This window comes from Pituophis catenifer, unplaced genomic scaffold, assembly GCF_029215685.1.
Source record: "Pituophis catenifer annectens isolate HBS135680 unplaced genomic scaffold, rPitCat1.0.hap2 SCAF_5, whole genome shotgun sequence".
Lineage (NCBI taxonomy): Eukaryota > Metazoa > Chordata > Lepidosauria > Squamata > Colubridae > Pituophis > Pituophis catenifer.
The window spans coordinates 56,819,236-56,843,560 of record NW_027256885.1 but is presented as its reverse complement, the minus strand read 5'-3'; the positions used below and the strand labels follow the sequence as shown (position 1 = coordinate 56,843,560).

The 24,325-nt window shown below is 42.9% G+C and overlaps 1 protein-coding gene across 1 annotated transcript in view; it reads right to left on the bottom strand.

Annotated features, from left to right (window-relative positions):
• Positions 1-2,006: 2,006 nt before the first annotated feature.
• LOC139317523 (serine/threonine-protein kinase tousled-like 2) overlaps positions 2,007-24,325 on the bottom strand; it is a 178,845-nt gene continuing 156,526 nt past the window's right edge. The window contains exons 7-8 of the mRNA XM_070944597.1: positions 2,773-2,880; positions 2,007-2,261 (exon numbers count right to left, since the gene is read on the bottom strand). Of these exons, the coding sequence (XP_070800698.1) occupies positions 2,088-2,261; positions 2,773-2,880 (282 nt within the window). The 3' untranslated portion in view covers positions 2,007-2,087. The remainder of the gene's footprint in view (positions 2,262-2,772; positions 2,881-24,325) is intronic.

Genomic DNA, 24,325 nt, shown 5'->3' with positions numbered 1-24,325 from the left:
CTGAAAGAACTATGAGTAACCCTGGCACAGATGAACCCTGAAAGAAACAGAAGTGTGAGTTGGTTTCTTTTAAGACAAGAAAGCAAATTGAAGGCTGGGAGGAAGGGAGAAGAAAAAAATCATTTCACTTTTTTGTATGTTTTCAGAAGTAATTAACAACTTTATTAAGAGAAATGGGTGCAAAGGTTGTAGTCCACCAGAAATCTAGGTAATCCTGCAGACCACCTACTTCTGTCTCCAGTAAATGCTGCTTAGGTATCAGCTGTTTCTCTAGAAAAAGAAACAAGAACTGTGATTGAGAGTGAAAGAAAAAAGGAAGACACAGTCCCTCCAAAGCTTTGACCATAGATTATTTCATACTGATGAGAACCTCCCATGTTGAAGATAGTGAGAGCATCTGTTTGGGGGAAATCTTTTGAAAGAAGACACCGTAAGCCTTCTTATAATATCTTCAGTTGTGATGGTGACATATTGCATTTCCTCATTCTTTGTGTAGGCTCATTTAATTCTCTTTAAGTATGAGGATCAACTTCTGACCAAATGGTGCATGTACTGTGGTGCTTCAGAAGGAAGGGTGGGGAGCTCAGATGCACCTAACAACTAGGTCTTAATCACCTGACACACAAATATAGCCAAAGAAGACCTCATACTAGTTTACATACAACGTCTTTATTTCCAACTTTGCTTTCTCTTCCCAATTCTCTTGACTTACAAAATATTTGACCCCCTTCATCTTACCTGACTGCTTCTATTTGCGCTATTACCCATACATAGGAAGCTAAGAAAGGACTAAGAATCATCAGCTGTAAATGAAGAACTGAAGTCTGTGCCAGGGTCAGACTCATACTTAATACTGCTTAAATAATTTCCAGCAAACATCTTTTCAGCTATTTGCAGGAGTAGCATCTTGCCACAAGTTTCAAGCAACTGGATTCTTCTTTGGTTTTTAAGATTTTTCTTAGAAGATGAAAAAGTTAAAAAAAGTATTTAAAAACACTTCTTAACTGATAGAAGAAAATTAAACACAAGATAGAAGATTAGAAAAGTCTGCCTCTTTTAGATAGTTCCTTCAAGATGTAAAGGCAGCAAATGCATCGAAAACAGTGCAGAAAGCAAATATGAAAAATTAGGAAGGATAGGGGAGGGGAACTATGGCTAAAGGATTTTTGCATGTGTGCATGCTAAAGAGAACACAATTTTCTAATGGAAACATCAATGAAAGCATCAAAGAACTACATGAGTAATTTAAAAAAAAGAGAAACTCAACATTTATTCAAAAGGGGGGAGCCAACAACCATCAAGTTCCTGATGAAATAGTAGCTTTCCTGGGATGCTGAGTGGGGAGAGAAATCTATGCTCACAGTTGTAATCTCATAGATTATGAAGTCACTCTAAGGAAAAATGGCTGCTACACCGACTTGCTATTTAATTTGCCTTGTATTCAGAAAACAATAAAAATTGTTACTAAAGTTGAATGTATTTGGAATAACATGCTAATGCTGGTGCTGTCAATAGGTAGGACACTGCACTCTCTTGTAGAGAGCACAAGAATCCTATGCCAACCTCCAGTGGAACCTCACAGCATTGACCTATGTGATTCCTTCCCCTTCCTTCCAATGAGATGTTGTCTTAAAAAATCATACTTTTAAATATTGACAGCGGACTATGTCCAGCCTCTTTACCCTGCCATCAAGTCCACAATTCTCCACAGTAAGCGTGTGCACCCTGCATCATGGAACCACACTCTGAGTCTGTAGTGTTTGTAAGTTCAAGGTATATGGAACCATCTTTTCCCCTTCATTGCCCAGAGCAGTTAGTGCCTTTGCAGTCACTTAGCATGAGACCAACCAGTCACTCCCTGGCCACTTAGCTTAAGTTGCCATAAATACTTGCCAAGAATCAATGGTGCCTTGCTCTTCAGATGGGACAAGAATGCAAGAGAAAAACAAAGAACCTGATCCTGGTTTCTTAAAGCCATTTTGTGGACTCCTTGCCAATCCCAAGGCAGCATCTCAAAAAGTGTCTAACTCTCTGGGTTTCCTTTTGCAGTTCCAGTTATGTATATATTTTTGGCCTATTGTCCCTGCTCAGTTGGAAGAGCTATTATTAGAAGATCCAGAAGTTGAGGCAACAGCAGCTCCAGCTGGGCTGCTGGTTGATACAGACTTGCGGATGTGAGGAAGCAAGTAGGGGTCACATGCCAATTGTTGGACATCTATCCGATCTTCCTTTCTATATGCCAGGCAGCGCCTAATAAATGCCTAAAAGATAATGAAAGACAAGGAGAAAATGGGCACCAGAAATCAAAAATAGTACTCTCGCCTTTTTTTAAAGGCAAGAAACTATCCATACTAGCAGAAACAAATCAAGTTTTTAAATGTTAACAGAGTATTGCAGCAAATTAAACTTGGGAGAAAAACCTTCCTAGGCTGTATGAAATTTGCCTCAAGTAGATTTGTCCATGTCAAGTTTTCATTTTTGATATAGGAATTCCTCTTAAAAATCCAACTGAAAGGCAGCTATTACTCCTCCCTACTTTTATTTCATTACTCTATTATCTGTTTTAAAGAATTCATCTCCAGTGAAGAGAGATAGGTAGAGAACAGGATTATGGAGTACAAAAACATTTTCCCCTCTGATTTAGAAGTAGGTGATAAGCAATTCAAGTGGTGAATAGGCTCAAACATTCAATGCTCTTCCAGTAGTAGAATTAAACAAGCCCCTAAGCACAGACTGATCCTATTCCCGTGTACCAAATATAACCCTTTTTACCTTTGCTTCTGGTGTTACCACTGGCTTAGGAGGAAACTGCACTTCTGTAGCTTTAAGGATGGTGTTTTCCTGCAGAATATCTTGCTGAGATTGGTTGTGACCAAAGGGCTGCAAAGGAAGAGAAAAACCCATCAATTGCAAGGAAGGGCTGCAATGATGATTACAGAACTAGAAACTCCTAAGAGAAGAATCTGAGGGAGCTAGGTATTTAGCTCTGAGAAAAGATGAACAAGAAGGGATATGAGAGCATACTACTCTACTGAAAAGGGATCATACAGAAGGCTATTCACTATTGTCTCAGCCATGGAATAATGGTCTTGTTGTTGTAAGATACCGGTAGCTGAATGGTAGGAACATTACCTACCGGTAATGGTAAGAGCAGTTCAATAGTGGAACCAATTAACTAGAGAAATCGTGGCTCTTCTTCACTGGATGTGTCTAAGCAAAGGCTGGCAGATATTTGTGGGGAATGCTTTATCTGGATTTGTTCATAGAGAGTGAATTGCATTGATGTGTGAAACAACTGCTAGCTGTGATCATTAATTGAATTCCAAGTATACTCTTCAGAAATCCTCTCATTTTCCTGTATACTGTATATCACCTTTCCTTTCCCAAATTTCATCTGACATTCCTATATGAGTTGGACAGCAAACCAAGATTTTAATGAATATTACATTTCAGGTTCATGAATAAAATTAATGACTGAAGTCTTCAAGACATCCATATTGTTGGTTAACCATGTTTAATATATAATGTAGATATGTCAATTTTAAGATATGGCCATATACCTTGGCCAACAGATCTCAATGGAAGGTGATACAATAAAGGAAATTGAACAGCGTGTTAAATGTGGTTGGCAGGAATTTGGCAAGCTAAATGTAATTTTCAAGAACAACCTCCCTCTATGCCTGAAGAGAAAAGTTTTCGATCAGTGTGTGCTACCTGTTCTAACATATGCCAGTGAAACATGGACACTAACCTCACAATCGATACAAAAGCTACGAGTGGCGCAAAGAGCCATGGAAAGATGCATGCCTGGCATTACAAGACAAGATAGAAAGACCTGCACATGGATTAAAGAACAAACGAAAGTATACAATATCATCAAGAGTAAAATAATTGAAATGGAAATGGGCTGGTCACATGTAGCAAGAAGTAGTGATGGCAGTTGGACCAAGACAGTCATAGAATGGATTCCACTTGATAAAAAGCATACACAAAAGAGACCTAAAACAAGATGGATTGACAACATCAGCAAGTATTGCGGGCCCAATTGCCAAAAGAAAGCTCAGGACCATATTGGTTGGAAAGATGCAGAAGAGGCCTTCATCCTGCAGTGGATAGACAATGGCTAAAACGATGATGATGATGTCAATTTTAAACACTGAAGTCGCAATATTATTATGTATTATTGTTACCTGCTGGGAGTCCTTGGCAATATACAAATTTGATAAATTCAGAAGATTTGCTATATAAACACTGGCACTTTTAACAGAATCTACTTGCACAAACTCAACTGGATAGGATATGTGCTTAAAATGTCAACTGGAAGTTAACGTCAAAGGATTTTTAGGAACCCATAGCTCATGAAAGCTTATGCCTTTTAATAAAATTTGTTAGTTGTAAAAGGTGTTACCACACTTCTCCTAATTTTAGGAACCTGACAGATAAAATTGCTCAGATTTGCTCTAGGTTGGAGTCCAAGCATGGTGCAATTCCATTAGAGATGCCTGGCAAATGGACTTACCCTATTATCTGGGAGCAGTTTTATCCTGTTAAACCTGAGGAAGTGGACAGCATCCTCAAGGCTGTCAGAGCAACCACTTGCTTATTAGACCCCTGTTCCTCCTAGTTAGTGAAAGCTTTCAGGACAGTGACTTCTGAGTGGGTGCATGCAGTGATTAATACATCACTGCAGGAGGGGGTGTTGGTGGCACCCTTTAAGGAGGGTGTGGCCTGCCTCCTTAAGAAGCCATCATTAGATCCCACCCTGCTGAACCATTTTCATCCAGTCTCTCACCTTCCCTTTTTAGGGAAGGTGGCGGAAAAAAAGTGGTTGCATTACAGCTCCAGAGGGTCCTGGATGAAACGGATTATCTAGACCCCTTTTCAGCCAGGTTTCATGCCGATTATGGGACAAAAATAGCATTGGTCAGAGAGGGATGGAGGTAATGCATCCATCCTCACCTTTCTTGACCTCTTGGTGGCTTTCAATACCATCAACCATGGTATCCTTTGGACCACCTGAGGGATTTGGGACTGGGCGGTGCAGTGTTGCACTGGTTCAGTTCCTTTCTTTGCGGCTGGTTTCAATCAGTGTTGATAGGGGGTGAGAGGTTCAGTCCATTGCTGCTCCTTTATGGGGCACCACAGGGCTTGGTACTCTCTGCTCCCTTTTTAACATCTACATGAAACCACTGGGTGAGATCATCTAACACCATGGGATGAGATACCATCAATACGCTGATGATACTCAGCTTTACATCACCATCCTTAGTGATCCAAGTGATGTTGTGGCTGCCCTTTCGTGGTGCCTGGACATTGTGGGGACCTGGATGGGGGACAACAGGGTTCAGCTGAACTGTGGTAAAACGGAGTGGCTGTGGGTATGTGGAGCCTTGGGATCCAGAGGTTTATCATGTTTAGTTCTGAATGGGGGTGCACTACCCCAGACAAACCTTGTGTGCTACTTGAGGGTATTCCTAGAGCAGGGGTCTGCAACCTTAAACACTCAAAGAGCCACTTGGGCCTGTTTCCCACAGAAAACAAAACACTGGGAGTCACAAAACCTGGGTGGGTGTGGCCAACTCAATGTCACTCACTCCCACCCAGTCACATGACACCCCCCAGCCACGCCTACCCAGTTTTTGTGGCTCCCTGTGTTTTCTATGGGAAATAGGTATCTCCCTCTCTCTGTCTCTCTCCCATCTCTCTCTCTTCCTCCCTCCCTCCCCCTCTCTCATCTCTCTTTCTCCCTCTTTCTCTATCTCCCTCTCCCTCCCTCCCTCCTTCTCATCTTTTTTCTCTCATCTGTCTCTTTTTCTTTCTACCTCCCTCTCATTTCTCTCTCTCTCATCTCGTTCTCTTTTTCTGTCTCCATCTCCCTCCCTCTCATCTCTCTTTCTCTCATCTCTCTCTTTCTCTCTATCTCCCACTCCCTCTCATCCCCCTCTCTCCCTCATCTCTCTTTCTCTCTCTCTCTCTTTCTTTCTCTCCCTCCCTCCCTCCCTCTCCCCACCTCCACTTCCCAACCCACACACCCAGGGAATAACTGTAAGGAAATTCGACCACATTCTCTCTGTCTCTGGAAAGATACAAAAATAAACCTTGCATTGTAAAAGGAGTGACTGTCAGGTTGTTACATCACAGCCCCACGAGGATGCCGCCTTAGATCACTGCACACACTTCAGAGAAGTATCATCCCAAGCAGCAGCACACTCACACAGGCACGTATACGCATACGCAGACTGCAACCCAGTCCAAAGTGGCCGGAAAATATAGTCCCTGGGTGCCCGCGAAGACGCTTGGCAGGCAAAGTATGGGACGAAACTCCCCCCCCCATCACCAAGGCAGCATCTGCTGAATCCTTGCAAAATTGGGCAAGGCAGAGAGAGGAGAGCAGACAGAGCTGAATCAAGCTGAATCTGTCTCCCTCTCTGTCTCTCTCTCGCTGCCTGACTGGTGAAAAATGGTGGGCGGCTACTTCCGGCTTTGTTGGTGCTGGATGCACGACCTGCTCTCCACCTCAAGAGAGTTGCCAGGGGTGAGTGGGGCAGGGTCACATTGTGTTGTAATAGGCTCCAGGAGGAGGAGGGTATCCAGTCTCCCCCATTGTGAAATGCGCTTTTGCTGTGCTGTGCAAGGCACTGCAAGAGCAGCGGGCAGGCCATGGAGGGGTGTCAAGAGGAAAAACCTCTTAGCATTTTGCTGCAACTAATTGACTGATTAGTTTGAATGGTTTGAATGAACCAATCAGAGCACAGCTACCTGGCTCTGAGTTTCCTGTGCTTTCCAAAGGTCAGTTGATCGGTATATAAGTAGCAGCAGGATTGCAGCCAATATGCTCACAGCATGCAGAGCTTCCACAATGCCAGAGAATGGAACTCTGAACTGAGAGAACAGCTGTGAACTGAGACAGCTGAGAACAGCCGAGAGCCTCCAGAGCTGAAGTTATTATGAAGAGCTGAGTCACTGCCTTGCTCCTGAGAAGACTTGCAGGAGAAGACTGACAAACAACACAGAGAACCTCCCATGTTTGGGAAGAAGACTAGAGCAAATGGACTTTGCTAAGAGGAGAATCTTTTAGGCTGTTGATGCCTTCTTGTAGGTTTGTTTTTATGTGTTTTTTTATTATTAAACTAGTTACCTTTTTAAGACTCCTCTCTCAACTTGCATGCTTTTGTGCGTTTGTGTGCGTATCGGGACACGGTCCATTCGAACTCAGAACCCCTCCTTCACAATTGGTAGCAGAGGATGGTTTAATGGACCTGATTCATAGCACAATGCACTAGCATGCCTACCATCAAACCAATGCGACAGGATAAAGTCGAGACCCAGGCCTTTACCAAGAGTAAGCAACTCCAAGGCCGTTTGATGGAAGAACAAGCCAGGATTGCCTCAACTGGAGGACTTCAAGCAACGGTTAGGCAGGAGAGTGAAGAGGTTGTGAGTTTTAAAGCAGATGCCCCAGCTCTCGAGATGCACGCTGCAGAAGGAGAATTTCCCCCGCTTGCAGGAGCAGAAGGTGGACGGGCGTCCCCTAAGGCATCGAATGTGAGACCCATGGGAGACGATGAGATGAGGTCAATAATACTTCGAACCCTTGGTCTCCCCACGACATGTGAGAATCCAGTTGCTGCCCTCAGCATTTTAACGCATGCAGCAACTGCGCCGGTAATGGCACAGGACAGGATTGCCAGGCTGGTAAGGGATTTTCAAACTTCTCCCGTAGCCCCCCTTGCCGGCTGTAGACCCAAGGCAGGAAACAAAGGACTGCCTGTTTTAAATTCCCTGCCAAATGTTATGGCGCCACCTACTGCCCAAATTGTTTTAAATCAGCAAGCTAGAAGTTTTATTCCCCCTTCGACTGCAGCATCGTTAGTTCTGGTTGCATCTGAAATGCCACCGATGCTGCCTGGGTGAGCTACTACACAGGCGACCAATACGGTTATGGTGGCTACAACTTTGAATGTAAGAAACTCACCTCCCGAAACTGAGGTTGCTAGTGCAATTGAAACATTAACTGCATTGTTTGGAAGTGATTTTCAGTTGTTCCTGGCTCAACGTGCAGCAGCAGCCAGTATTAGTACATCCTTGATGCCTCCAACCCGCCCCTCATCTGTTGTAAATGGAACGGGCTTTCCCATGGCGGCCCGTTTTTGGAGCTATCTCTGGGACTATACCAACCGAGGTTGAGGTTCCAGGAGCACGCTCAAGGTTTTCTACAGAGGGACAGCCGAGGAGGTCTTTGCATCCTGCATCACAGGCACGGATGAACTCTGAGCCCATGCAGCCTGAAAATCTGACCCCCCCTATCGAAGGAGGGTTGTTATTGAATGACCAATCGGCAGTTTTTAAGCCGACTGCTGTGATCCCTATGCCCTATTGTCAGTTTAAAAATTTGCAGCATCATGGGGGGCAGCAATTTCCCAATTTTACGCCTATAAATGCAAATATTTTGCCATCTGGTTTTAAAACCTTACACATTAGTGGAAAGAATTTAGAGGAATGGTCTAAAAATGTACAGGTAATTTTAATGAGGGAAAATGTGTTATCGCTATTGTTGGAGCCTCCCTCAAAACCCTGGACTATGGAAACTGATCTTTTGCATCACAAAGCGTTTTGTGTTTTGCTATCAGCCATTGACCCTGCTTTGTATCCCAGTATTCCACATGGTTTAACTATATGTGAGGTTTGGCAAAAATTGTTTAAATTGTTTTGTTGCAAGAATTCAAATGCAACAAGCAGAATTTCCAGGGAATTTCACTCTGCGAAATTGAAACCAGGTATTGATATGAACGAACACCTTTGTGAACTTAATAGAATGAGGGAGGAGTTAACTTTAAGGGGACAGCATGTAGATGAACAGAGTTTGATTAGTATCATAATTAACTCCTTTGATCCAAGTTGGGATAATTTTGTGTCCCGACTAGATAACATTAGTCCTGAAAACATGTCCCTGGAAGTTCTGTCTGGTAAATTAATTGCTGAAGAAAATTTGAGGAAAGATAGGGCAACTTTCCATGGGAAGGATAGGCAAATGAGAAGGTCAAAAAGCCCCGAAAAGGTTTATATTGTTGGATAATGTTTTAATTGTGGGTCTAAGGGTCATTACAAAAGGGATTGCCCGCGTAATGCTAGAGCATGCCAAAGGGCGCCCTCTGGTGGTCGGTATAGGAAAAGTTCACCCACCCCACAATGGAAGCCACAAAGTAATACTTCTAGTCAGAGAAGGGGTAGATGGTCGAAGAAAGGTGATAAGGACGAATTTGATTTTGCTGACAACTTTGTTACTGTGATTGAGACATCTGAATCAGATCTCTCAAGGAAACAACGTGCTAAACTGTGGTTGTTGGATAGTGGGGCCAGCAAAGATATTGTGAATAATCAAAGGCTGTTTACTGAATTAAGGGGAAATAAATCTATGGTTAAGGTTGCAAACGGTAAAAGGGTAAGAGTTCCTGGCATTGGTAAGGTTTTTATTCCTGGGCTTGGGGAAGTTGATGATGTTTTATATGTACCTGACATTGATCATAATTTACTCAGCACTGTGAAGATATGTGAGAACTCTAAGATAGAGATATTGTTCACAGAGGGAACTGCTGTGGTTACCAATAATAAGCATGTGGTTGGGGAAGTGTTGAAAATCAGCGGTTTGCCCTATTATTCTCCCATCTCAAAAGCTGAGGGATTTGATGTCACTAACCAGGTTACCACTTTTGACAGTGATGATGATGAATCTCAATTTGAGTCAGATGATGATTTTGAAGGTACACAAGAGAAGGAGAATTTTAAAGGTAATTGTAAAAATGTTTTAAACAGTAAGAAGTCTGTAAGTTTTAACTTAAAACAGGGAAGGAGTGAGCCTGAGAACGTCAACACAGTCTCCATTGGCAAGCCATTACATGATGAATGTGCTCATCTCATGCATCGCAGATTGGGTCATGTAAGCTTCCCAGTAGTACAAAAGGTATCTGAATGTTCAAATGGAACTAGGGTTAAAGATTGTAACATTTTTCTGGACTGTTCTATTTGCAGGATCGCGAAGTCAAAAACGAGTCCTGCACCCAAGAAATCCCTGAGATATTCTGAACACATATTTCAGTTGGTACATATGGATCTGGTGGGTCCCCTGAAAGCTTCTTTTAGTGGGAATTGTTACTTTCTGACCATTGTGGATGACCATAGTAGGTTTGGATTTGTTTACCCTATTAAATCTAAGGATCAGACATTGTCTAAGTTTAAGGAATTCTGCCGCCTAGTGGAGAACCAGCATAAGGTCAATATTCAAAAGATTTTGACCGACAGAGGAACTGAATTTAATTCAGCACAGTTCTCTGACTGGTTAAAACGGAAAGGCATAATACATTTGCGAACCACACTTTACTCCGCGTTCCAGAACGGAATTTCAAAAAGACGGAATGGTGTGCTGCAGACAATGGTAAGATGTGCACTTGAGGATGCTGATTTAAGTTTTTCATATTGGGCGGAAGCTGTTTCGTATGCAAATTATACGCTCAACCGGGTATGGTCCAGTGTGGTACAAAAGACCCCATATGAGATAGTGTATGGCCATAAGCCGAAATTGGCGCATCTTCACGTATTTGGAGTAATGGCTGATGTCCACATCCCAAAAGAGCTTAGAAAGAAGGGGGATAAAGTCTCAACCAAACTGAGGTTTATGGGTTATGAGACAGGTTCTAAGGCCTTTAGGTTTGTGGACTCAAATGGCAGAATTGTAATATCTAGGTCAGCCACCTTTTATGAAGGCACTAATTGGAGTAGGATCCATGCAAATGAGATCCTGACTCAAGATCCCCCTCGTAGTAAAAATAAAAATGCAGAAAAAGTGTCTGAAGGCCTATCTACTGATAGCGACACCTCTGGTTTTGGAGATGAGGAGGATAGTACACCCCCCAAACCTTTGAAGGGAATTTTAAAGTGGAAGACGGAGACAGCATGGAAAGAAGGGCATTCCACTTTAAAGATAAAGAATGGTGATGGTGAGGAGGACAACCTATCAGATAGTACTAGAGTGGATGAAGAATTAGTTAAAAGGCCAGTTTGATCCACCAGGGGGAAGAAGCCAAAAAGGTATGAAGGTTTTGCCACTTCCGTTGACCAGGTTTCGGTCATACCCCAAAGGTGTGAAGATGTTTTAATGTTATCTGATAAAGAACAACAGAATTGGCGTGCTGTGATGGATACCGAATTGCAGAGTTTGAAAAAACTAGAGGTATTCACCCCAGTGGAGTTACCAGCGAACAAAAAGGTAATTGGCACAAGATGGGTCTTTAAGAAAAAGCCCATTGAAGATGGGAAGTTTATTTACAAGGCGAGGCTGATTGCACAGGGTTTCTCACAAAGATTCCCTGACGATTATGTTGACACCTTCTCACCTACAGTGCGGCCTGAAAGCGTGAAGACCGTACTCACTATAGCTGCCATACAAGGGGAGAGTGTGTATCAATTTGACGTACAAACAGCATACTTACACGCCAAGCTAGATAAGAAAATATATGTTAAGTCTCCTCAAGGTGTAGATCATCAGGGAAATGATATTTGGCTTTTAAACAAAAGCCTCTATGGTCTTAAACAATCTGACAGAAGGTGGTACGAATGCCTTACCAATAGTTTAAAACAGATGGGTTTTACAATCTCATCAGCCGACAAATGTGTGTTCATTAAAAATCACCAGGGTATTAAAGAAACAGTCCTGGTTTACGTGGATGATATTTTGTATGTCTGCAAGTCTGAGGATAGATGTAAGTTGTTCTCCAAGGAGTTAAGCAAGAATTTTGCCCTAAAGCCTCTGGGTCGGATCGATAAATTTCTAGGAGTCCAATTCGTAAAAACAGACAAGGGATATGAACTCTCCCAACAGGATAAGATTATAGAATTGGTAGAAAGGTGCAATATGACAGAGGCCAAACCTTGTGACACACCCATGCAGACAGATTTCCTTAAGAATATGTATGCTGAAAGTGAACCTTTTGAGCAAAAAACACTTTATAAATCAGTGATAGGATCATTGCTGTATATTGCAAGCTGGACTAGGCCAGATATCAGTCTGACCGTAAACGTTCTGTCCAGGCATTCTGAGAATCCCACTCAATACCACTGGAGTGGAATCAAAAGAGTTTTAAGGTATTTAAAGAACACTGTTAAACATTACCATCAGCACGGTGGATGGGAGGGGCAGATATGGCGGGAGCAGGGGACCATATCATGTGTCGGGGGTGTGCACTCGCTACTTGAGAGCAATTGCGCGCCCCGGTCCCCAAGGCTCCTCTCGGATACTAGGTGGCACAGTTACTCAGGACCTGGGCATCCGGCTGATGCTGTGCAACGTCAGGTCCATGGTAAATAAGGCCCCCCTCATTTATGATCTTATTCAAGAGGGGGGAGTGGACCTGGCGGGTATTACAGAGACCTGGTTGGGACCGGAGGGAGGGGTCCCTCTAGTTGAGATGTGCCCACCAGGCTTCAGAGCATTCCATCAGCCGAGGGCCCAGGGGAGGGCGGGGGGGGGTAGCGGTTATTATTAAAGAAGGTCTAGGTCCGAGGGAGACCACTGTGCCACAGATTGCCGGATGTGAGTCCCTCTTTGTGAGATGGGGTCATGGGGTTCAGATGGGCTTGTTGCTAACGTACCTGGCTCCCTGCCGCATGGCAACGGCCCTGCCTGAGCTACTCGATGTGATAGCCACGGTGGCAGTTGATACACCCAGGCTTATGGTCATGGGTGATTTCAACTTGCCGTCCATTGGTGAAACGTCGGAGGTGGCTCGGGAGTTCATGGCTTCCATGACGGCCATGGACCTGACCCAGTTAGTTCATGGCCCCACTCATGGGGGGGACACACACTGGACTTGATTTTTGTCTCTGGCCAGTGGTTGAGTGGTCTTGTTATAGGGGATATAGACATGAAACCCTTGTCATGGTCAGATCACTCACTCCTTCATCTGGACCTTCGAACCACGACACCCCACCGCAGGGAGGCGGAGCCAATTAGATGGGTCCGCCCCAGGCGCCTGATGGATCCTGATAGGTTCCAGATGGAGCTTTGGCCATTTCCTGAGGATCTAGCACATGACTCGGCCGAGGACCTGGTAGCCGCCTGGGATCGGGCGGCTGGTGGGGCCTTGGACCGAGTCGTGCCTTTGCGGCCTCTGACCCGGTGCCGATCCCGGGCGGCTCCTTGGTTTACTGAGGAGCTGAGGGAAATGAAGCGCCGGAAAAGACGCCTGGAGAGCGGTTGGAGGGCCAGTCTCGCTGAATCTGATCGAACACTGGTAAGGTCGCATATTAAGGCCTACCTAGTGGCGATAAAGACGGCAAAGTTTAATTACTTTTCCGCCTCTATTGCGTCATCAGGGAATCGTCCGGCCGCCCTGTTTAGAGTGACCCGCTCCCTGCTCCATCCGGGAGTGCGGGAGGATCCCTTGGAAGGCAGGGCGGAGGATTTCGGACAATACCTGTATGACAAAATCGCTCAGATCCGGGGGGATTTGGACTCTGACTGGGTAGATCAGGGCAGGGTGACGAGGAATAGTCTTGAGAATGTTACCTGGGAGGAGTTTGATGCTGTGACTCCCGATGATGTGGACAGGATTTTGGGGAGACTTAGTGCGGCCACATGTTTACTGGACCCGTGTCCCTCCTGGTTGGTACTGGCTTCCTGGGAGGTTACACAAGGCTGGCTCCAGGGTGTTATCAACGCTTCGTTGAGTGAGGGCCACTTCCCCACTGCCTTGAAAGAGGCGGTGGTGAGGCCTCTCCTCAAGAAGCCGTCCCTGGATCCGGCAATATTGGCCAACTACCGTCCTGTCTCCAACCTTCGCTTCCTGGCAAAGGTTTTTGAGAGTGTGGTCGCGCGACAGTTTCCACAATTCCTGGAGGAAACATCTTATCTAGATCCATTCCAGTCGGGTTTCAGGTCTGGGCACAGCACGGAAACAGCATTGGTCGCGTTGGTTGATGATCTCTGGAGGGCTCGGGACAGGGGTTGCTCCTCTGTTCTGGTCCTGTTAGATCTCTCAGCGGCTTTTGATACCATCGACCATGGTATCATACTGCACCGGCTGGAAGAGTTGGGGGTGGGAGGCACCGTGTTGCGGTGGTTCTCCTCCTTTCTCTCCAACCGGTCACAGTTTGTGTTGGCAGGGGGGCAGAGGTCGACCTCAAGGCCTCTCATTTGTGGAGTGCCGCAGGGATCGGTCCTCTCGCCCCTTCTGTTCAACATTTATGTGAAGCCGCTGGGCGAGATCATCCGTGGCTTCGGGGTGAGATACCATCAGTACGCTGATGACACCCAGCTGTACATCTCCACCCCAGGCCACCCCAACGATGCCCTTGAAGTGATGTCCCAGTGCCTGGAGGCTGTGCGGATCTGGATGGGGAGGAACAGGCTCAAGCTCAACCCTTCCAAGACTGAGTGGCTGTGGCTCCCGGCATCCCGATATAGTCAGTTGACTCCATCACTGACTATTGGGGGCGAGTCTTTGGCCCCCACAGAAAGGGCTCGCAATCTGGGAGTCCTCCTGGATATGCAGCTGTCCTTGGAGGAACATCTGACGGCTGTAACCAGGGGGACCTTTTGTCAGGTTCGCCTGATTCGCCAGTTGCGGCCCTTTCTTGATCGGGATTCCCTGTGCACAGTCACTCACGCCCTCGTCACCTCTCACCTTGACTACTGCAACGCTCTCTACATGGAGCTCCCCTTGAAGAGCACCCAGAGGCTCCAACTGGTCCAGAACGCAGCAGCACGGGTAGTGACGGGAGCAGCATGGCGCTCCCATGTAACACCGCTCCTGCGCGAGCTGCACTGGCTCCCGGTGGTCTTCCAGGTGCGCTTCAAGGTGTTGGTTATCACCTTTAAAGCGCTCCATGGCATCGGGCCTAGCTATCTTCGAGACCGCCTGCTGCTACCGACGACCTCCCATCGACCCGTGCGCTCCCACAGAGAGGGCCTTCTCGGGGTGCCATCAGCCAAACAATGTAGGCTGGTGACCCCCAGGGGGAGGGCCTTCTCTGTGGGGGCACCTACCCTCTGGAATCAGTTGCCCCCAGAGATAAGGAGAATCCAAGACCTCAGTGCCTTCTGCCGTGCCCTTAAAACCCACTTTTTCCAGCAAGCCGGGCTGGCTTAAGAAGAAATTTTAAAATGTTTTAATTGGTTTGTGATTTTTAATTTTTGGGCCAAATTTATATATATTTTAACTGTTTTTTAATATTTGTATTTCATATTCTTAATTCTGGCTGTACACCGCCCTGAGTCCACAGGGAGAAGGGCGGTATATAAATTGGAAATAAAATAAAAATAAAATAAAATTAACTTCTATTGGAGCCAGATATATTAGATAAACCAAGTTTATGCTGTTATGCAGATGCCGATTGGGCAGGGGACATTAAGTCCAGAAAGAGTACCTCAGGTTATGTTATAGGCCATCCCAACAATGCCCTTGAAGTGATGTCCCGGTGCCTGGAGGCCGTGCGGATCTGGATGGGGAGTAACAGGCTTCGACTCAACCCTTCCAAGACCGAGTGGCTGTGGCTGTGGCTTCCGGCGTCCCGATATAGCCAGCTGGTGCCATCGCTGGCTATTGGGGGCGAGTCATTGGCCCCCACGGAGAGGGCTCGCAACTTGGGCATCCTCCTGGATGCACGGCTGTCTTTAGAAGAGCATGTGATGGCCGTGGCCAGGGGGGGGGTTCTTTAGGTTCGCCTGATTTGCCAGTTGCGTCCCTTTCTGGATCGGGACTCCTTATGCACAGTCACTCAGGCACTCGTCACTTCCCGCCTGGACTACTGCAATGCTCTCTACATGGGGCTCCCCTTGAGGAACACCCGGAGGCTCCAACTGGTGCAGAATGCGGCCGCGTGGGGGATTATGGGAGCGAGGGGGCGCTCCCATGTGATGCCTCTCCTGCGTGAGCTGCATTGGCTTCCGGTGGTCTTCCGGGTGCGCTTCAAGGTACTGGTTACCACCTTTAAAGCGCTCCATGGTATTGGACCTGGGTATTTGCAGGACCGCCTTCTGCCGCCGATAGCCTCCCGCTGGCCAGTACACTCCCACAGAGAGGGACTCCTCAGGGTGCCGTCAACCAGGCAGTGTCGGCTGGCGACCCCCAGGGGGAGGGCCTTCTCTGTGGCAGCACCTGCCCTCTGGAATGACCTGCCCCCGGAGATAAGTATGATACCAGATCTCCGGGCTTTTCGCTGTGCCCTAAAAACCTTTCTTTTTCACCAAGCAGGGCTGGCGTAACCCCCCCCCCTTTTTTTTTTAGAAGTTAGATTTTTAATTGTCTATGGGTTTTAGTTGGGATTTTGAATTTAGGCCAAAGTTGTGTAATTCTTTTAACAAATTTTAAATTTTGTATTGGGATGTTTTTATTTTGGCTGTGCACCACCCTGAGTCCAGTAGGAGAAGGGTGGTATACAAATTTAATAAAATAAAATAAAAATAAATAAAAATTCCCATCCATTGGTACTCAGGTAAACAGAAGTTAATTGCAACTTCCACTGCCGAGGCAGAATATGTGTGTTTATCGAAAGCATCAAATGATCTGGTATGGTTTGATGATCTCCTAATAAACTTGTGGGAAGAACCAGTGTATCCTATTGACATTTATGAGGACAACATGGCTGCTACCAATATCTCGAAGGCTGATGCAGTGGGACAGAGGTCACGTCACATTGACATCAAGTATAAACATGTCAGGCAATTTGTCACTGCGTTTTTGTATTTACCAGATGAGCTATTATTTTTGGATTTTCAGATTTACCGTAGCTTGCCAAGTTTCTTATCAGTAACCTAACTGCGCATGTCTACATTCCTTCTCTTTCTTCTAAAACTTTCTGTTCTCCTGCCAAGAGAGGTCTGGCAGGAACGTTGCCAAGATGTAACTAATTAGATTAGTGAGATGTTTTATTTTCTTTATAACAAATACATGAGTTTTTCTTAGAAAAATATATCTTCGAGTTTATTTTCTTGCAAAAGTATGTGCAAGGAAAATGCCACGATCCAACTCTAACTCAGGCAATTACCCCAGGCAGGTAACGGGGCTGATTGCCACTCTGACACCTGGTAGCAGAAGGACGGTTGATTTATGGCTTTTTCCTTGCTTGTTACTTTTGATGATAAACGCATAGGCAATTAGTTTTTAGCTACTGAGGTAAGCTAATTATTTTTGCAAATATGCCGAAAAAGAAGTAAAACAAATACAGAATGCATTTTGCTGAAGATATAGATACCTCTGCTCTCTCTAATGAAGAAGCGAAAATAATTTTACAAAGGCTTCAGGAGGAAAATAACAGAAAAGCTGTTGTGAAAGCTGCTTTTGAAGAAAACGTGCTACGACTGAGGTCAGTGACGTCTCTTTCTGAATATGCATGCTCTCAAACAGCCCTCTCAGAACCTTTTAATTTTGAAATGCTTGGTGCAAGGCCAAAGTTTTCACAAACGGAGAAGCATTTTCACTCCCACGCAGAGAAAGAAATAATTCATTATTCTCCTCGCAGCTCCGATCTCTCCCTTCGTGAGCTAGCTGTAAAAAGCTATAGTGATCTAATAAAATTTTTTGAACATGAGCTATCCCAGGCAAAATTGGCTTTATCTATGCTTGAGCAAGATAAGAGTCTCGTGCTTTTAAAATCTCTGAAAATGCCATTTTGTCTTCTCCTCCGGAGCCAAAGACACACCCCCTGGTGGACTTTGTGTCAGGCCAATCAGAACAGAGAGCTGTGCACACGTCACGTTTGCCTCGTGATCTGGTGTCTCCTCAAATTACATATCATGCCACGTATACAGAAAAATTATCTGAGCTGCCCGAAACTACAGGTGCAGCACCATCTGCTGGCGAAAGTAATTTACTAGAGAAAGCTGAGATGCATAGCAATTTGAGAGAGCGATTACAATTGTTGCAGCAGACTTTATCAGAGATGTCCTTAACTCATTCAGAAATTCAGTCTGCAATGCCACAAGTGTCTCCACAGGCTCAATCTTCAGCACCCCCTGGTGGTGCTGGTGTCCTTTTAGATCAGTGGTTCTCAACCTTCCTAATGCCGTGACCCTTTAATACAGTTCCTCATGTTGTGGTGACCCCCAACCAGGGGTGGGTTCTACAATTTTTTACTACCAGTTCTGTGAGCGTGGCTTATTTTGTGGGCGTGGCTTGGAGATCATGTGACTGGGTGGGCGTGGCTAGCTGGTCATGTGACCGGGTGGCCATGGCTATGTGTAGAGGGACTACTCAGAGGGCTGAAAAAAGTGATTTCTGACAGGTCCTCGCACTTTTGACCGGTCTTCGCACTTATGACTGGTCATCATTTATGCCCATTGTAGCATTCTTCACAACCATGTCACTCATTTCACAACTGCTTCTCTTCACCATGGTGACAAGATAGGGCAAAAACGTAAAATGTGAGGACAGTCGTAAGTTCGAGGACTGGTCAAAAGTGCGAGGACCAGTCAAAAATAACTTTTTCACTCCTCTGAGTAGTCCATATGCATAAAAGGATACAGCAATAGAGAGGGATGAAGGAAGGGAAGGGAAATTAGAGTAGGAGTGAGGGTAAGAGAGGGAGGAAGAGAGGAGGAGAAGGAGAAAGGAAGGGGAAGTAGGGAGGAGAAGAAGAGGGGGGGAAGAGAAAGTAAGAAGGAAAAAAAAGAGACAGGTGGTAGGTTTGAAGAGAAAGATTGCTGTACAATAAAAAAGATGAAAGGGAAGAAAACCAACCCCAAACAAATATAAAGATATTAAGATAAAGAATGAATTGTTAAACTTTAAAGAATAAAAGAGAACAAGGAGACTTCCGGCGGTGACGTCAGCGTGTAAGGAACGAGGGGAACGAGGCTCCGTCCCCGAAGTTCCAATTTTCTTGATTGGAAGCCGTTTTTGGCACTATCGACCACGGAGAGGTCGACAGAAAAAGGAAGATTCTCTAGGACCTCGGTGCGACAGCAATCACCCTGAAGGTTCAGAGGAAACCCTCCTAATTCCAGCCAGGAAAAAAACCAGCCATTTTGGCTGGCCGGAGCGCTGTCAACCGATAAGTGTGGAAGCGAAGATTCAAGAGAAACATCGGTAAAGATTAAGCAGATCGAAATATAAAGGTATAATCATAAGGACCTAAATACATTGGCGAGAATAGGACTCCAAAAAGCGGCGGCAAGATCGTCAAGCAAGCGGCGAGAGACAGTGATCGGAGCAAAGCTCAATACACACAGTGACAACGCAGATTTGACAGGCGAAAGGAACGAGTGACAGATAAAGAGGATTATAAGTAAGCGGTGGATTATAACCTTAAAATAACACAATTTGACTTAACAGAGGAAAAAAAGGATTATTTAAGAGAAAGATTGTAGAAAGTGAACCTAAAGAACTGAGACTTTTTTAAGTTCGTTGTGAGCGGAAGGAAACCAACTGAACAGTAGCGAATGGCGGACTGAGGATTTGGAGAAGAAAACTTTCACTTTGTATCCAGCGACAATAATAAATTCAACTACAGACACGAGACTCGTAGTGAGACATTAGATACATTGACGCTGTTGGCAAAGGAGATACAACTTGCTACACAGAAATATTGGAACAATTGATTTACTTACGGATTTAATAGAGGATATTGAAACAGAACTGGGACAGATAGGTGAAAAGAAGGCAAACTGAAGAACGAAGGAAGAAGGAAAGGAGAAGGAAGCAACCCCAATTGGTCTGAGAGTGATATAGTTGAGAACTTTAAATACTAAATTACTAAATTTCATCTATTTCAAAACTTACTTAACTTTGCTTAAAGAACATTAACATCAAATTTGGAATTATTATAATATACATTAAGGAATTGATTTAACATTATTATTTTTTTTTCTCTTTTATTGTCTTACTGTTTCCTACCATATTGAAACAACTATATAGATTGCAAAATAATATATTGATTAAGTGGTATTATATTGCATATTGACTAGAAAGTTAGATATTAATATAGACATTGCATAGAGATTGTTATAGATATCATTAAGGAATAATAATTGTGATAATTAATATAGGTAGCATGTATTGGTAACGGTGATATAACTCAACAGAATACTTTAGATGATTTATAGAAAACTTTAAATCCCATTGATCTATCATATAAAGGTTATATAGAGATTGTTTAATTTTAAAGTGAATTTAAGTATTGTGACTATTCGGTATTTAAGCATTAATTGCATTATACTGTTTAGGGATAAGAATAGAAGAATGAATTGTTAAAATATTGTTTTTTCCCCCTAACTCCTTCAAATTAATTAACCCGATCCTTATATAACGATATTTCATCCACCCCCAATCAATTAGTATATGAAAATTTGGGGAAAAATAATACAAAAGACAACGATGGCAACATCTTCACTAACAATAACCAAATCAGGGAAAAAATTAACAACAAACCCAATACCTACACAATCTTCACCTGCACAACAAAAAACCATAGACACGATGTTAACTACAGACAAAGAAAAAGCTGCCAGTGCACACAGCATACAGAATATACAGTCTATACTAGCTATGATTCAGGAGGGGATGAACAAAACCCAAGAAACAATTGCGAATAATCACGAAGAAACAAAAAAGAACCATGAGGAATTGAAATCAGAAGTAGGACAAATAAATGATAATATTAAAAAAATGGACGATAAGATCGAGAGAATACAACAAAACATAGTCAAAAATGAAGAACGAATCCAAAACATGGAAGCCAAAATGATCCTAACGGAGAAAAAAATGGACAATATCGAACAAAATCAAATGGAGTCAAATAGAGAACTCGAAGAGTTAATTACCCATTTAGAATCAGAAAAAGCATCATTCTTTTTAAGATTTCAAAATATTGTAGAAACAAAAGGAGAAGATCTAAGAGACCTGATGACAGATATATTAGTAGAGGCTACCCAAAAGGAAAAAAGCGATATTAGTAGGGAAATTGATGAAATATATAGAGTTCATACGAACTATGCTCGTAGGAACAAACTACCTAAAGAAATACATGTTAGATTCGCACGTAAAACTGTAAAAGAAGAGATTTACACGTCCATGAGAGAGGGAAAACCCTGCTACCAAGGGAAAGAAATAATAACCCTAAAACAAGTTCCAAGAAGAATAAGAGAATACAGAAAAAACTATAATTTTTTGACAACCCTACTGATTCAACACAAAATAATGTTCCGCTGGCTGGTGCCGGAGGGAATCTTAATATCTTGGGACGACAAAAAATATAAAATCGATACGATAGAGAAGGCACAAGAATTCTTTGACACTCACTTTATAATAGAAGAGGAACAGGAAACTAGACGTGACTCAGATAATGTAAACCAGGAACACCCCACGGGGGAAACAAAAAAAGGAAAGGAAGAGAAGGAGTCTAGGGAAAGAGAGAAGATGGAGAGAGAAGGGGCTAGGGGGAAAACACATATGGTAACAAGAAACACAAGTAAACTTAAACTAATAAAGAAAAACTAAAGGAAATGGGACGAGAGTTGAAATTAATCTCAATTAATATAAACGGCCTTAATCTACCAACCAAAAGAACACACACTTTCAGAAAACTTCAAAAATTAGACATAGATATTATCAACCTACAAGAAGTACATATCAAAAAACAACATCAACAGTTACTAGAAAACAGAAAACTTGGAACACTATTCACCTCACTATCAGATCAAAAAAAAAGAGGTATCGCAGTATACATTAAAAGCCATATCCAGGCAAAACAAATTTACACAGATGAAGATGGCAGGATACTAATGATAGATATTAAGATGGAGACCCGAAATATGTTATTGATATCAATATATGCCCCGAACGGGAGCCAAAAAGAATACTTTAAAAAGATACATGATAAAATTAAAGAATTAGACTACGAACATCTATGTATAATAGGGGACTACAATGCAATCGTTGACATGGACTATGACTACCAAAGTAACAAAAAAAATAAATCTAGGAAAAAGACACTACCTGATTCTTTTAAGGACATGATTCAAGAGTTACAATTGAAAGATGCCTGGAGAGAACTGAATAAAACTAAAAAACAGTACACTTATTACTCAAATCCCCATCAGTCCTGGTCCAGACTAGACATGGCCTGGATGACTGCAGAATTAAGAGAAAATATAAAAGAAATTGAAATCACACCGAATGTATGGGCGGACCACAGTCCCATAACAATAGTCTGGAAAGGCCAGCCAAAAAGGGGACGATGGATGATGGATAGAGAGATCATTAAAGATAAAGAATATATAGAGATGATAAAGAAAGAGATGGAGATATTCTTCCAAATAAACAACAGGGAACAAACATCATTGCAAGTCCTATGGGACACTACAAAAGCATATATAAGAGGATTAACAATCTCATTTAAGGCGAAGAAAAACAGAGAGAAACAGCAAAGAAGAAACAATTTATTGATTGAGCTCAGAAAACAGGAAGCAGAATTACAGAATAGACCCGATAAGAAAGAGATCAAGGGGAGAATAAATCTCATCAAACATGAAATAAATCTAATAACAACAACAGAAATAGCTAGGAAAATCAAAATGGCAAAACAAAACCAATTCGAATTCGCAAATAAAACAGGACGTTGGTTGGCTTATAAACTAAAGAAAGAAAAGGAAAAAAAAATAATACACCAACTACAAGATGAACAAGGGCAATTACAACACACGGACGAAGAAAAAAAGCGAATCGTAAGAAATTTTTATCAGGAACTATATGCACAGGAAGAAATTCAATTGGAAAAAGTGAAAGAATATATAAATAAATCCAACATTCAAGAAATAAAGGAAACTCAAAGAGAACTCTTGAACAAACCAATATCGATGTCAGAATTAATGGAAGCAAAGAAGAAGCTGAATAACAATAAAACACCAGGTCCAGACGGCATCCCAGCGGAATTTTACAAAATCGAATACCAGCCAATAGATGACATTTTATTACAAGTCCTAAATGAAGCAATCTTAGAAGCCAAAATTCCTAAATCATGGATTGAAACAATCATCACTCTGATACCCAAAGAAGACTCAGATCTCACCCAAACCAAAAACTACAGACCTATATCACTTCTAAACGTAGATTATAAACTATTTACATCAATCATGGCCCAGAGAATGAAGAAAATTATCGTGAATTACATCCATCCTGATCAAAATGGATTCATTCCAAACAGGCAAATTAACAAGAACACAAGAACAATAATTAATATACTGGAATATTATGAGCAAAAATCAAATGAAAAGATGGCTCTACTCTTCCTTGACGCACAAAAGGCATTCGACAATCTTAATTGGGGATTCTTAATATTGCAATTAGAAAAAATGGGAACCGGCGACAAATTTTTAAATATGATTAAAACAATATACTCAGACCAAATAGCAAAAATATGGATAAACGGAGAGACGACAGACCAATTCAAAATATCTAAGGGAGTGAGACAAGGATGTCCTCTCTCTCCTATATTATATATATTAGCATTGGAACCACTGTTGAATGAAATTAGGAACGACAATGAAATAAAAGGATTAAGAACAAAAAACCAGGAGTATAAATTACAAGCATTCGCGGACGATGTAGTATTCATCCTAGAACGACCAAAACAATCAGGACTGAATTTACTAAGGAAGATAGATCAATATGGCGAAGTGGCAGGATTGAGAATTAATAGACAAAAAACAAAACTACTAACCAAAAATTTGACAAAAACCCAGGAGAAAGAATTGGAAGAGACATTAGGAATACAAACAACAACAAAAATAAAATATTTAGGAATCTGGCTCACCAATAAGGTATCATCCCTCAAAGAGGACAATTACATCAAATTGGCCAAACAAATCCAGAAGGACTTAGAGGTATGGAGTAAATTGAAATTATCACTACTAGGCAAAATCGCTTCAATTAAAATGACAATTCTACCAAAAATACTATATCTATTTAGAACAATACCGATAAACCCAGGAAAATCATACTTCAAAGACCTTGACAAAATGATATTAAAGTATTTATGGCAAGGAAAAAGAGCCAGGATTAAACTGAAACACCTACAGGACACTAAAGAAAGGGGTGGCCTGGGACTACCAGATTGGCAAACCTATTACACTGCAACAGCTTTAACTTGGATTAAGGATTGGATGACACTCAAAGATAAACGAACACTAGCATTAGAAGGATTTGACTTGTCAAAAGGCTGGCACGCATTTCTATGGGAGGAAAAGCCCAGACAACATGAACACTTCAGGAGACATTATATCAGAGGAGCACTGGCAAAAATTTGGACTGAAATAAGGAGAAAACACTACGACAAA